The sequence below is a fragment of the Acomys russatus genome, chromosome 11 (genome assembly GCF_903995435.1).
Source record: "Acomys russatus chromosome 11, mAcoRus1.1, whole genome shotgun sequence".
Lineage (NCBI taxonomy): Eukaryota > Metazoa > Chordata > Mammalia > Rodentia > Muridae > Acomys > Acomys russatus.
This window is the reverse complement of record NC_067147.1, coordinates 28,343,714-28,359,834: the sequence shown is the minus strand read 5'-3', so window position 1 is coordinate 28,359,834 and position 16,121 is coordinate 28,343,714. Positions and strand designations below refer to the sequence as shown.

The window sequence follows — 16,121 nt, the reverse complement described above, 5'->3', positions numbered from 1 at the left end:
ATAAGGACCCATACTCTTTACAATTAATATATAGAGAAATTTTATTTGAAAAAAAAGTGAAGAGGTAGAATTTCCATTGAGGAGTCTAAAATGTTACTAGCAATTATGATGAAAAATCTATATTCAAACCTTAGCCTGACTAAATTCTTCTCTGAGGTTCACTTATGCCTTTAACTCTTGCTTGTTCCAGGGAGATGATTGGCATAAATTGGTTCAGGCTGCTCTGTGGCTGTCACTCACAAACTTGTGACTCCCTAGGAATGACTGAGTTATAATGTGTGTGTGACAATTAACCACAGGGAGCATGACTCAGACCTGAAATAAACACATCCATATCTCTTGCCTGTTACAGGTGCTTCAACGGCACTCATTTGGATTCTGGGAACACAGCAGAGTTTTGGACCAACTAATGGCATTGAGGCTTTGGTGGAGGTGAGGCTTCCTGCTGATTATGCATTCAAATCAGGGTTTGAGGGGAAAGCCTGGACTGTGAAACATTATTCCATAGCTTGCTCAAAGGATGAATATTAAACTGCACAATTTAAGGCCATATCTCAAGGATTAGTTCCCTTCTCTTCCAAAACTTAAGTTCATTACCATAAACTATGAATGAATTGAACATCGGGGAAATAACCTGCTATAAACTGCTTCATTTAAATGGAACACGCCACAGAGTCAAATTCCAAATCCAAATTTTCTTGTATAATTCTAAGCCTGAGCAAAAAATGAAATTCCTTAACATTTATTATACACAAAAATTGTTTAGTAATACAAAACAGAACTGCATTCTGAGGAGTTCACATACGCTTCATCGCAGATTGGAAATGGTTCCTTCATTTTCCATTCTGATCAATGCTAAAATCAAAGTAAAGAAGTATTATGACCTTGAAAGTACCAGGTTTCAGCTTCATACCTTTTTAGCACAGAAACATAAATAACCAGTGTTTCAATGTTAAAAGGAGATTAAATGGTGTTATCCTGTAATGGGTGCAGTGCTTCTCCTAGACATCACAAGCTATGCATGAAAAGGCCCAGAGCCAAGGATGGGTTGCCTCCTTCTGCAGTGTTGGTTGGTGGAATCACATACTCTCCCCAGACAGTACAGGATGTAGGCATTGCATTTGTTTATCCTCTGGAATTTGATGGCCTGACCTTATTGTTGAAGATAACACAGTCTTGGATAATAGAACAGTCAGAAATCAATCTGGTAAGAAGCTTCGTCCTTACTGGCCACCTTTTGCAACTCTTGATGTTTCTATCAAGAAAAGTCTTCAATAATCTTAACATCTGTGAGTCCTGCAAGCTACAATAACAGGCCTAGCAAGATAGGAAAACTTGTGTAATAACACAAATGCTACAATATTGCCCAATCATTTTCTGAGTGAGTTTAAATCCTGCTACACAGCATGGAACCCATGTCTAGAACCATAAACTGGGCCAAAACCTGTAACTGGCTAGGCCCTTGGCCCTAAGGAAAAGCTTCATATTATTATTCTGCTACGTGGACACTTTATTAAATTCTATCCTCAGTTCTTTTCTTCCTACCCTGTGATTAGTGCATCTCTCAGCCGAGGAACTCCTTTTTGTGGTAGATGGAGAATAATATAGAGACCTATAACTAGTAAATGTGCAGAGAACAAGAGACTGGGATGCTCGTCTCTACCCAGAACACTTACATCCCACTCTCCGTCTAAGTAACAGGAATCATCATGGAAGAGGGGTCACGAGCACTGTAAGAACCAGAAGTAGTGAATATTTGTGGTAAAACATTTGGTCATGACAAGGCTCACATGACTCACAGCACCATGACTACATGCGCAAGACCTGTGGGAAATCAAGACAACCAAAATGCTAGGAGGGACCTGGTAAAAGCTCATGAAATCCCATCCCTAGGTGAGAAGCTAGTGACAACTTCCACCCAAGAACGTGGACTCTGAAAGGCAGGTTCCGTGCCTTTCTTATAACCAAGAACATAGAGGGAGGTATTAAGTAGACTCAAGGGGGTTAAAAATGAAGCAAAACATGAAGATTTCAGAATAAAGTCATTAATTGCAGGGTAAGGAATGTGGTTTGGGTTTGGTCAGACATTATACGCATGCAATCAATTCTCAAACAATAAAAAGATACTTGCACCAATCTTGATGTTTGTGTTTGCTGACTTTTGTGACAGGATATAGAGAGAATGACCAAGCTTTCTCTTGGGGGCCTCAGAATGTCACCTGCAACTGAGCAGGGATCTGAAAGCAGCTACTGTCATGAGCAGCACCTTCTTGCTCTTTGAACAGTGTCTGCTGTAAAGTATGTTTCTATTCTACTGAATCATGGATATAGTCCAGGGAACATTCTCCGATGCCCTTTCCCCAGCCATCATTCTAGATGTTACCTAAGGTTTCATTATGTCATTTTTGAGGCAGTACCCAGTTACTGCTATTGACATGCCATGACACCCCTGACTTGGCTCCTAGAAATCACAAAATGTGTCTTCCCTGCCGTATTTGGCTAGAGGAGTTCTACGGAATTGATTTACTTTTTCACTGATTCTGGCTTTAAAAAAATCTATGGGTTCATCATCATTATGACAGAAGACAGTGGTACTCCTCAGGGGCAACAGTGTGTGGGAGGTGAAGAAATGGGACCCGGAAGGGTACCAGTGAGAGGCAGAGTGGGAAGCTACCAGAGAAGTCTTATTCCAGGGTGTAATCTCAGGGAGAGCTATGTCAGGAGAGCATCCAACGCAAGGAAGGGGTTGGATCTTATTAGCCTCGAGTTGCAGTAAGCACATTCAAATGAGGAAGTTAACTAAGCTAAGCTAGTGACTACACAAAAATGGAGGTAAGAGAGAATAATGACTGAAAATCAAACTACAAACAATCAGTAAATGCTGACAGTAAAGGTCATGTCAGAAAATGGTATCTTCATGGGCAGGAAACAGTACAATGTGAGGAACGCAGGCCAAGGCCACAAGGCCTATGGTTTTTTCCCCTTGTAAGGATGCTAAGACCACTACTTTTGGCTCTGTGTGACCCTGCCTGGACACAGCAAAGCATGGGCCATTTGATTCCACCCCACACAGAACCTACCATTTTTCTTTAATTTCTCAACACTATTCAAACAATCAAAGATGATTTTCCTCACTCAGTTCTTTAAAAATGCACAGTACAAATCTTTTGAAACCTTCAAGCCATCTGTGACACAAAGGTAAAAACATTAGACCTGGGGACTGTGTCCTAAGTCATATCAAACTATGCATTTTGTGTTATTGCACATTATATCTTTTTAAACTGCTGGCATATTTTGATTAGTCTGTCAAGCTCTTGGTCTTCCTGTGTCACCTTCACGAAGGCATGCCTCCCACTTTGTTCAGAATCAGTCCACTGCCTTCCAACATCTCCTCCTCCCCATTTCTGTTGGCTGCTGCCCTCTTCCCCATGCACTCTTCTATTTTCACATCTTCTATATTTCTAATGCATGTTCTATTTAGTATACAAAATGATGTGCTTCATTATGACATTTTCATACACTTAGATATTTAATATTCCTTGCCCAATCCCACCCCCTCTTTTCCTTAAGACTGCCCCTTCCATACCTCCAACAGGGATCACTCTAGTATCAGACTATATGCATGTATGTAGATGCATAGATTGACAGGTAAGCTCAGCACATGAGGGAAAATAGATATCTGTCCTATTTCCTACCTCCTATTCTCTCTTGTTCCTCTGTCTTACCTTCCTTAAAGCCTCTCCCCCTAGCTACCCTCACATTATCCCCTCTATTTTCATCTCTCTCCTTACTGAGAAAGTCATAAAATATGTATTATCTATCTCTCTATCTACCCATCATCTATTTACCATCTGTTACCAAGGAGCTACTCTCCTAAAAATTAACTGCATAGCTTTTCATAACCTAATGACAAAAATCATGCAAAGTTTCAGTATTTGTCAGATAATCCTGGAGTCATTTAATAAACATCGAGATGACTGCACAGTGTGGAGACTTCACCCTTCTTTACATAGTACTAATACTTTTTTTTTTTAAGTTTTTGGGAAATTAGACAGTGGCTACAAGAGTGACTCAAACACAGTGGTAAGACAGGAGTGTAAGAAGTGAGCAATATAGAACATGCATTCATTAAGGAAATGCATTCATGTGTTTTAAGAAAAATAAAATTGACATGTCAGAAGTCTACACATAAAGCACACTATGTTTATAGATACTTCTGTGAATTTCAATATTACATGCAGAGTATATAGCTTCAATGTGTACTTTTCAAAGATCTCAATCTCTAATTCAACATAACTGAGCAAAGAGGTAAAGGGTAGTTTGACAATTGTATTCATGAAACCTGCCATTGGTCCCCTTTACTGATGGTGCATTGGAAACAGGCACAGGTGTATACAATTCAATGTTTGAATTTTTTTCCCCTTATACTGTTTCCTCCACGGCCCTCTTTACTCTCTCTAATTTGACTTGAAGATTTTTTTCAGACATAAAGAAACTTTACTGGAGACCAACCATAGCTAAGAAATTACCAAGTTACAAAGACACGTGTGGGAATAAATGTTTCTTTACTGAGAAGACTTGACAGTAAGAAATGCATCGTCCTGACTTAACCTCACTGTCTCTCTCTACCTCGCATGCCAACCCTTAATATATTAATGTTCAATCTCAGTCTCTTGATCCCCTTCTCACTCCCTCTCTCTGCTCTCTCTTCCCAACTCCTGTCTCTCCCTCTCCTTTCCTTTTCCTGTCGGAACTTGTCAAATAATGACCTTATTTTATATTCTTACTTCTTTTTCATAACTTAGCCTCATATTTTAAGGAAAATTGTTTTAAAATTAGCTTTTTAAATATTAATTAACACAGTCCTCAACTTTTATTATCCATCATAATACATGTTATATTAGGAAGGGTGTTTAATATTCTGCGGAATCCCATCTTTTTCACATGCATAATTAGAAAATGAATGCCATAACTCTAATATAGATCTAATAAGTATAACTTGAATGACTGAAAGAATTAATTGAAACTTACCTTCTGAAGGATGATGTACAGGCTATGATAGCTCTTTTGTAAAAGGTCAACTAATGTTCAATATACTGTACTTAGTAAAAATGGGTGATTGAGTAATAAAACCATAATACAATAGTCAATGATGAGTTGAAAGTGATTCCTGAGTTAACCTTTTAACTTAATTTTAAATAAGAAATTTGATTAGGTAACATAATTGATTAGGTAGGCACGAGAGTCAAGTAAATTTTCCACTAGAATTATTTTATCCTTATAGGCAGACTCTGTGATGAGATTAGAGCACCAGTGAGGGGGCAATGGCATCAGCAGTTTTGGTATCCTTCTGGGTGCCTGTGGTGACTTGCATGGTGGCAAGCTCTGCAGAAATCCTGTAAGATGAAGGGTGCTGCAGGAACACATATTCTAACCTTGTTAGTTTACATGAGCAAGGACACCCCCAGGGCAGGTTTACTTGTGGTAGTCTGCAAATAATTAATGCTTAGACATTTCTACATAATTGAATAAAAGACTGACTGAGGGAGACAACACCATGCCATCTTGCTCAATATATAACGAGGAAGGAGAGTTTCATGAAGCAAATAAGAAAAGTACAAAATGTGTTGAGAGGTGATGCTCACTGTGGAACAAGAAAAGGTTGAGAAGGTTATGGTTACAATGTGTGACAGGACAGGGACCTATGGGGTCTTCTGAGTCAACTGAGAGTCCATTTTTCTCAGCAAAATAGAGAAGCACTGGCGATGTTCTATGTGGGTTGAAGTTAACATTCTGAGAGACTAAGGAAAAGAATGGTACAAAATGACCCATATATTTTTCTTTTTCTTTTTAATTTGATATTTTTATATCCAGATTGTAGCACCTTCCCTTGTCACCTCCCAGTCCCACACTCCCTCCTTCCTTCTACCTCTCCCCACTTAGTACTCAGAAAATGGGAGCCCTTCTCCCCAATATCTGACCTCAGCCTATCAAGTCTCATCTGGGCTACTGTGCCCTCTTCTGTGGCCTGGAAAGGCTGCCCCGCCAGAGCAAAGTGATCAACCAGTGGACACCAGAGCCCATGTCATAGGTAGACCGTACTCCCCATATTATGGGACCCACAAGATTGTGCTGCATCTATATTACATCTGAGGAGAAGGTCTAGGTCCACACCATACATGGTCCTTGGTTGGGGCATCAGTCTCTGCGGTACCCACTTCCCCATTCAGATTTGTTGGCTCCATTTGTCTCCTTGTGGAGCTCCTGTCACCTCCAGGTCCTTCTATCTCCCAACTCTTAAAAAAACCCATGTGCTCCATCCTGAAGTTTGGCTGGGAATTTCAGCATCAGTTTTGATCCCCTGATGGGTGGAATCTTTCAGATAACCTCTATGGTAGACTCAGTCCTGTTTCTTCTCTTCAACTGCTTCAGGTATCTATTCTATTTGCCCTTCTGAATAAGAATTAAGTATCCTCCCTAGGGTTCTCCTTGTTATTTAGTTTCTTTAGGTCTGTGTATTGTAGTGTGGTTATCATGTATTAAGTGGTTAATATCCTCTTATAAGTAAGTATAAACCATGTATGTCAAAGGAAAAATTCACCAAGGTGATATCTCAATCCTAAACATCTATTCCCCAAATGCAGGAGCACCCACATTCATAAATGAAATATTACTAAAACTTAAAGCATACATCAAACCCCACACATTAATAGTGGTAGATTTCAATATCTCACTCTCTCCAATAGACAGATCATCGAGACAGAAACTAAATGGAAAAATAATGAAATTAATAGACAGTATGAATCAAATGTACCTAACAGATATCTACAGAACTTTTTATAGAAACACAAAAGAATATACCTTCTTCTCAGCACCACATGAAACCTTCTCCAAAATTGACCATATACTTGGTCACAAAGGAAACCTCAACAGATACAAGAAGATAGATTGAAATAACCTCTGGCATCTAATCAGACCACCATAGACTAAACCTGGAACCCAACAACAACAGAAACAACATATAGCCTAAAAACTCATGAAAATCAAACAATTACCTACTCAATGACCTCTGGGTCAGGGAAGAAATAAAAAAGGAATTAAAGACTTTCCAGAATTCAATGAAAATGAAGACACAACATACCCAAACTTATGGGACACAATGAAAGCAATGCTAAGAGGAAATCTCACAGCACTCAGCAATTTCATAATGAAATTGGAGAGATCCCACACTAGCAACTTAACAGCACACCTGAAAGCTCTTGAACAAAAAGAAGCAGAAACACCCAAGAGGAGTAGATGGCTGGACAGAATGACTCATATCTTACAGATTGAGCTTTCACATTTGCTAACAAGAGACTGAAAAGCCTACTGTAGAAATGAGAACAGCCAAAAGCCTACTGACATTAGAAACTTAAGCGAAATTAATGATAGAGGACATGGAATTAAAACAGCTGGTCCTGTTTTTCCAACTCATTAAAATCTATGAAGGTGCTCATGAAAATTGCATTTATTCATGTCTATAATTCAGTAGAAATAGATGAATTTAAATGGTATGAAACTATCGTGATTGGGTTTTATGATACTGTCATCCCATATAGATAAAACGTTATCCTTTAAACAATAATTTTCCCATACTCCCCAGGCATCTGGGATTAAATTAAGTAGAAAAGAGAGTAACAAGTCTTACAATAAGGGTTGACTTGCCGCTGTTTACTCATCATTATTGAAACATTACCTTCAATTCCTCATTAATCTTAAAGGTATTGTCTACTAGTCCTTGACTTAACCTGAAATATTTACTCAAACATCTTACTTAAAGGAAAGCTCTAGGGGTAATAATCTCCCTCTCTATTTGTTTACCAGAAGCTGCCTTCATTTCTCCACCATTTTTGAGGACAATTTTATTATTATAAGCAGTAATAGGATGCTTGATCGACACTGTTTTTTGTTTGTTTGTTTGGTTGGTTTGGTTTTGGTGTGTTTCCTTTTAAGACTTTGAAGATAGAAGGCCACAATATCGTAGAATTTACTATGTCAGATAAGAAATCTACAGGGAGTCTTATTGGGTATCCTTGTATCCAACAATTTGCTTCTCCTTTATTGCTGAGTATTAACCTGTCTGTCTTGTTAAAATATATTTAACAAGTCTGTAAGTGAGATTCTTTGGGCTTACCTTCCCTGTTGTTTTAATTTCTTTTTAGACACCTATTTTCTATCTTTTGTCAAACTGTGGAAGTTTTCGATTATTATCTCGTCAGATATGCTCTGTACTTGCTCCTCTTCCCTGGGGTTGTAATGTGGCCTCATCTGCTTTGTGCTGTGCCATAGGACTCTTAAGTTCGCCTCACTTTTCCTGGGCTCCTTAGACTCAGTATTTCTATAGTCCTATCCTCATATTTGTTGATTGTTTCTTCTGTTGCCATATTTGTTTGAATTCTTCTTAAAATTTCAAAAAGGTGTTATTCAATTCTTCTGTAGAATTCCAATTTGGGTTTTGCTTAGTGTCTTTAGGGATACCTCCAATTATTCACACACTGTCTTTTTTTTTCCCCTCCTCATGTCTCGCTTTAGTTCTCCAAGTAACTTCAAGGCAGCTATTTCAAATCTTTTACTTAGCGGATCAGCCGCCGGCTAATTTCCAGAAGCACTTACTACTGATCTTTATATTTTCCTTTGAATGGGCTATGACTTCTTTTCTTTCACACACACATGCATGAAAACACACACACAGTGTCTTTTTCTTTTTTTATTTTTAAAACTTGTCTTGATAGTAACAATGTGAGAATTGTGGAAATCAGATTCTTTATCCTAGGTCTGTATTTCTGTGCTGTGTTTGTTTGCTTGACTGTTTATAATCACAGGCTACTGATGTACCAACCATAACTCTAAGATGTAAAATAAATGTACTTCTCAAGTACTTTAGGAATCTTGCTCTTTCTTGGGCCTGCATGTTCACTTTCTAATTTTCTGTTATGCGGTTGTGTTTTTAGTGTCATAGTCTTTAATGGTTTGTTCTCCAAAAAGAGAGAATGAAAATAGGGGAGGTAAATATAACTCATAGTCTTTTAAATATCCTGGAAGTCAGTGTATCTGATGAAGGAGAGTCAAAGATAGACAAACTTTCAAATACAAAATGGCTGCCTCCCTTTTTGTGTGCATGTTTGGAATCAGGTCTGTAATTTGTATGGCAGAATTTCTTCTGCCCACTTTTACTTGCAAAGCCTATGCACAAATCACCAAAATCAAATGCTCTGCTTCTTATATGGTTGTCCAAAAGCAGAAATGTACTGAAGTTGATAGTAATTTATTATGCAAGCCTTTCCTTGGGAACTGCTATGCCTCACCAGACTAAACTTGTACAGGAGTTCTGTTGAAATATTCCATTGCTGCTGTTCTTTCTAAGAGGATGACACACTCCTCAGACTCCTCAATATCCCTACACAATCCTTTGACCCTTAATTCTTTTTTGAAGAGAAGACTACTCACCTATCTGGTTGGACATATTATAATGAAAAAGAAAGAAATCAAGAGAAGTTTAGTTTGTGGACTAATGACCAAACTGTGCAGTGAGACAACAATTCGACTGCTACCTGCTATACCTAGATAACCATGTGATGAGATAAATTGGGAAGTTACCCAGAGAGAGAATTCACAAGAGAAGGTCAAGTCAAGTACAAACTCTTTGATGTACAATGGTGTCTTGCCTACAATATAAGTTAGGGCAAAGGTGATACATACTTATGGAAGTGACCACACAGTATCTGACCTAAGTCCCACTTCACTAAGTGGAACCCATCCCCTATATTGCTTGAGTGAAGAATAACCAGACATTAGATATCTCAGGGACCAAGGTTAGAACCAAATACTAATGCTCTAAATATAAATAAATTACTGAATATAAATATATAAAACGTAGAGAGAAAATGATTCCTAATGACATTCTTCCATACTAATACATCAGTGCCTTGGTTCAGCCATCATCAGAAAACAGGAACAAAGACAGAAATCTTTAGCCAGACTGTACACAGAGAGAAGAAACCTTGGAACATCCAGCCCTACATGGGGTGATACTCCAGAAAATCTCTCATCCCGATGCTCCAGAAACACTGTGGATGAGGCAGGAAGAAGACAGTAGGACCTAAAGGGAAGGGGAAACACTGAGGAGACAAGACCCACTAAATCAACATGATCAAAGCTCATATGGGCTCACAGACACTGAGGCCGAGTGCACAGAGCCCGCATGGGTTACACCAGAGCTCCTGTACCGTAAGGCACAGCTTCCGCTTCAGTGTTGAGTGGGGAGGAACTTAGGAGAGTACAGGGGTTTGGGGAACCACATCAGGACAATAATGTGGGAAATTAACCTACTTTTTATAAAAGGGGAAAAAATAAAATGAAATATTTTCTCAAAAATATTGTCAATATACAGTAGTCAGAATGCATAAAACTTCAAAATAAGAAAGCAACAGAATTTAGGTTCATCAGAAAAGAGGAGTAGATGTGGCACATCTCTAAAATACGTTGGAACTGGGACCAATTCAAACACATAGTGCAGATCCCAAGCATAATGGAATAAGTTTATTCATACAAAATTTGAATCTAGGCTGCACATTATTTTCTCAAATGGTACTTAAATTCAAAGGTGACAGGCTAGGAGACTGATATGAATTAATCTGAAATTTTAAAAGCTTGTCAGGTGCACTGTGTATTGCATTGTTTAAAAGAATGACTTTTGGAGGAGGAGCTCATGTTAAGGAGGGAGAATCATATCAATGGAAAAAAGACAGAAGTTCTTACGAGGTTTAACTACCAAGGAATGACTGCTGATTCTCCTTGCAAATGCAATCATATGCACAATGCCTATTTCAAAAATAGTAGACAGCCACTGAAGAGTGATACCCCAGTTTTTCCAGACCTACACACACAGACACACATACACACATACACACACACACACACACACAGAGAGAGAGAGAGAGAGAGAGAGAGAGAGAGAGAGAGAGAGAGAGAGAGGAGAGAGAAGCAGGAGAGAGAGAGAGAGAGAGAGGGAGAGAGAGAGGAGAGAGAGAGAGAGAGAGAGAGAGAGAGAGAGAGAGAGAGAATCTTGCCCATGTTTAAAATAAGTAATCAGTTGTTATTGGAAACATACTGACAATAAGACATTATTACAAGGAAACAAATAAACATCTGAAACTTTTATGCATTTTTGTGGAGAATGCAGCAAAAATACAATCTTATAGCAAGATTCCTAAATACACCTCTATTATTCTTGTCACCAAAATATTAAAAACTGTCCATTAAAATTATTTGATAATATGGCATATTTTCCAATAAATTAAATCATGAAACACAAAATGCTAGGGCTAGATAAGTCGTTATTAAAATGCTTCAACAGTGTTCTTATAGTTTCTATAATTTAAGATCTTAAACTTCTTTCAATTCCTTGTAGCATTCAACTAAGTCAGCAAATTAGCCTGAAGTTGGAAACTAATTGAAACAAAATCTATCTGAAAAAGGTCATGTAGTAAAGTCATGATAAGGTCATTTCCCCCCAAGAATTTCCACAGTTCTTTATTGACCTTTGTTTGAAAGGACTGTGTCATCAACACATTAATTAGTGGTGCAAATAGACAGCAGGCATCAAGGGGAGAGAAGAGTCTCTGACAGCCTTGTATAAAGCAGGTCATTGTAGAGAGCACACCCACAAAGGATAAGTCATTTTTAATATACAAGATTAAATTTATATCCATGTCACTCCTCAGTTTTTCATAGTATCACAACACATAACATTAATTATTTGTGAATGTACATCAGACAGCTGAAGTCCAATGATCAAAATGGAACTTTTTCTGATATTCTTTGAGAAGTGCCAATATATACTCAGAGAGAATCGATACTTTGTAAGGAAAGTAGTGAGCTTTGAAAAGATTATAGAAAATGATGAGACCGGCTATGTTTTGGAAATACAATTTTATTGGTGTATTATAAAAACCAAATAGGTTACCACTGATAGGTGACTAAACAGCACAGAGTTAGTTAGCATTTTTCAGAGTATTTTCTCTTTCGATAAAGGGCTCCAGAGTTTTCTTCCGGTGGATCAATAAATGGAATAGGCACTGGCTGAAAATATTTAAAGGATTAGCAGGCTATTCAGCAATTAGAGTTGTGGGAGTTTTCTGAAGCAGGAGTTGTCAAAAGACTATATACTAGCATCATTAGTGTTACCAGCATTCAAATTCTTCCACATTTAACATGAGTAGCACATATACTTGGGTGTGATCAATCAAATAAAAAAATTAACTGTTCAAAAAAAGGAAACAAAATATGTACTAAAAATCTCCCGAAGTAACAAAGATTTTTTTTCAAAAAAAAAAAATTCGAGTTTTCTGGAATCTGTAACATAAATGGCACACATTCTGTGACATTCCAACATTAGCCCTAGCTTAAGCATTCTGATCCCCAAACATCTAAATAAAAATAATTTCCAAACTTTAGTAGTTTGAACATCTTCAAAATAACTACAAAATTATACTGCACAGAAAAAAAAAATTGATGCTACATAACACCCCTGTTTTAATGGTTGTCATTATGAGTCAATTACTAACTCTTAACATTCAGCATTAAACAATATACAAACTATAAAAGAGTTCAGGTCATTGAATGCCGTCTCTGTTGCCAATGACATTTGGTCTGAGGCCACATAGAATCTTTTCACTGGCATACTTTCACAATCCCAGACTGCCAAGGGTTATAGCAAAGAACTGTTTCAGGTCATGCCATATTTACTTGTATACTGAGGATAGAACCTTCTATTTGAAAATGTAATTGGTTAATACAACTGTTAATTCCTTCCTAATAGTCTGCTGCATTGCTCTCATAATTGATTGCTATGCAACAAAACCCTTCATGCACTTTCATACGACAGCCCAAATTGATATTCACAAAAGTCAAATAACATTTATGAGAAAAACGTATTGCTACAGACTATGCATTTCTTATAACAGATTAAGTCTGGTTTAGTGAAATAAAATCAAAACTTACTCAATCCTTAAAAATATCATCTGAAAGTTAAATTTTATAGCTTGTGAATATAATAGTTTTTCCATATTCTAGGTGATTGTAAGCAAAGCATTTGACTTAATTATATTTACTACAGTTTATCACAGTAAAAGACAATCAGTAAATGACACCATTCATTTCTGTAATCTTTATTTATTAAGATAATTACATGGTCCTTGCTTCAGATTCACTCACTAGAAAGTCTATTCTCGGTTTGATTTATTTGGTATATTTTTATATTTTTTTTTATTTATTTGCAAAAATAGAAACCGTTTTTATCCATGGACATGTAGTAACATTGCCCATTAAACCATGTCAGTGAATATTATATTATATTATAATCAATCACCTATGGGTACAAACGTACTTAGAGATGTATTAAATAGAAAACAATACAATAATTAGCTTTTAAATTGACTATAGAAGAAAAGAAGGTAAAAACCATGAGACCAGTAATATATTGTTTTTGTTTTCTGAATATGGCAATTCCCCAGTGATTAGCAAATATTTTATTTTCTATTAATCCAAAAATAAAAACATATATGTATATGAATACACTTATATGCATATATATGTAAATATACAAATACACATATATATGTATATATATCCCCAAAGAAAACATAATAATGTGGTATGCGTAGTTTGAAAAATTGGTGAGTCATTGCCATGCTGAATTGTAGTGATTATTTTTTAATTTGGTTTCTTTTTTTTATTTTAATGCAGAAATGTTATGGGAATATGTTTTTGTTTTAATCCCAGGTGTGGGGATAACAGGCTGCTTCACAGAAGATGACTATGATTTGTCTCATGCTCCAGCAGGGGTGTGCTTGGCCAGATGTAGATAGTGTCCATGAACATTTTAGAGGATACATGAATGCTAGGGCCCTGAGAGGTGGGCTGCTGTTGGTGGCTGGCTAATGGCTGCATACTGTTGCTTGCGGTTTGTCAAGTAGCCATGTGCAAAGCAACAAGAGGAAGTTAGATATCCTGACGGCGAAGACCAAACCTACTCCAAGGAACTCGACGTCCCTAATCGGCAGGAAGTAATCTAACCATAAGGTCTCCCCCTTTTCCCTCTATCCTTTTTTCTCTCCAATCTAATGTTAAGGGGGTTAATAAGGGTAGAGGATGTTGGAAGGGAGAAAAAGGAACCCACAAAGTGGCAAATGCTGGCTACACTAAGTAAACGATTAAAACATGGAGTTATTCTTTCCCTATCCAAAATAAAAATGCACTGGCCTTCAGCTGGGAACACTTGTCACTGTACTTACAGTTTTCCTTCCCATATCAGCACCATGTATTTGCATCAGGTCATACAGCAAAGCCTTACATGTTTAGCTCATATGAGGTAACAAAGAAAGCACCAAGACTTCATGGTTTCTGTCCCAACCCACTGAGAACAAAATACACACTGCATGCAGTACCTTTGGGTATTGTTTAACAGGAATCAATACTCTTTCGGAAAGCTTTATGTTTTTGTTGCTGATGACATCGAGATATTTCTTTTCCTCGTCTTCCTTTTTTCCATCTGAACCTTGAAATTTCTCAATTTCTGAAAAAGAATCACAAAATAAAAACACATGAAAAATAAGCCACCATAATATGATGACTGTTCCTACTACTCCACATAAAATTAGAATTTTGACAGAAATTTTGACAAAGACTGAATCTTCAGCTTGCAAAAAGGCAATCTCTGCCAACAGCAACTAAAAGACGATAATGAAACACGACTGCAATTGCTGTGAACAAAAAAAAAATGCATTTAGCTACCTATGAATCTTCAAATGAAATACAAAGAATATATCCTTTGAATATTTTAAACATGTCAACAAACAGCTTAACTTGGACCAGGGGCTGGAGCAAAGCATATTCTAAGTTTATAATTTTTATTTTACTTAGAATTATTACTAAGAAAAGAAAGTATTTGAAAATAGTAATTATCCAGTTTTCTAATATACAGCAAAAATAAATGTTTATTATATTGTAAACAACCTTCATATCAAACTTAAAAGGATTATACCAAATATAAGATTGTAATTAGTAAATGTTGAGAAAGATCATTATTTTTCCCATTATGAATGTTCCACTCCTTCATTGCTGGTGGGAATGCAAACTAGTACAGCCAATTTGGAAATCTATCTGGTGCTATATCAGAAAATTGGGAATAGGGCTTCCTCAAGACCCAGCTACTCCACTCCTTGGAATATACCCAGAAGACGCTCCAGCACACAACAAGAATATTTGCTCAACCATGTTCATAGCAGCCTTATTCATAATAGCCAGAACATGGAAACAGCCTAAGTGTCCCTCAGTAGAAGAATGGATAAAGAAACTGCGGTACATTTACACGATGGAATACTACTCAGCTATTAAAAACAAGGAATTCCCGAAATTTGTGGACAAATGGATTGAGCTAGAAATGATCATAAGGAATGAGTTAACCCAGAAGCAGAAAGAGTCAAATGGAATATACTCACTTATATCTGGACACTAGCCCAAGAGGCATGTCCCATGAATGTCTTCACTTATCAGGAAAGTGGGACAGAGGGGAAGACATCCTATTGGGACTCTACGTGAGAGAAGCATGGGAGAATGGGGAAATAGAAGGATCCAGAGGGTCCTAGAAACCTACAAGAAGAACAGGGGTCCTGCTCAAACTATAGCACCAGCCCAGGACAATACATGCAGTAAACTTCGAACCCCTACCCAGATCTACTCAAGGGACAGGACATTCTCCACAGTTAAGTGGAGAATGGGGTTTGACTTTCAGACGAACTCTAGTGCCCCCATATTTGACCACATCTCCTGGATGAGGAGACCTGGTGGCACTCAGAGGAAGGATAGCAGGCTACCAAGAAGAGACTTGATACCCTATGAGTATATACAGGGGGAAGAGGTCCCCCTCAGTCACAGTCATAGGGGAAGGGAGTAAGGGGAAAATGGGAGAGAGGGAGGAATGGGAGGATACAAGGGATGGGATAACCATTGAGATGTAATATGAATAAATTAATAAAATATAAAAAAAGAATTGTACAAAGTTGCTATTCAAAATATAATTA

The 16,121-nt window shown here is 37.4% G+C and overlaps 1 protein-coding gene across 1 annotated transcript in view; it reads right to left on the bottom strand.

The window, feature by feature from the left end:
• Khdrbs2 (KH RNA binding domain containing, signal transduction associated 2) overlaps positions 1-16,121 on the bottom strand; it is a 461,510-nt gene that overhangs the window by 365,924 nt on the left and 79,465 nt on the right. Inside the window, exon 2 of the mRNA XM_051153015.1 lies at positions 14,487-14,614. Coding sequence (XP_051008972.1) covers positions 14,487-14,614 — 128 coding nt within the window. The remainder of the gene's footprint in view (positions 1-14,486; positions 14,615-16,121) is intronic.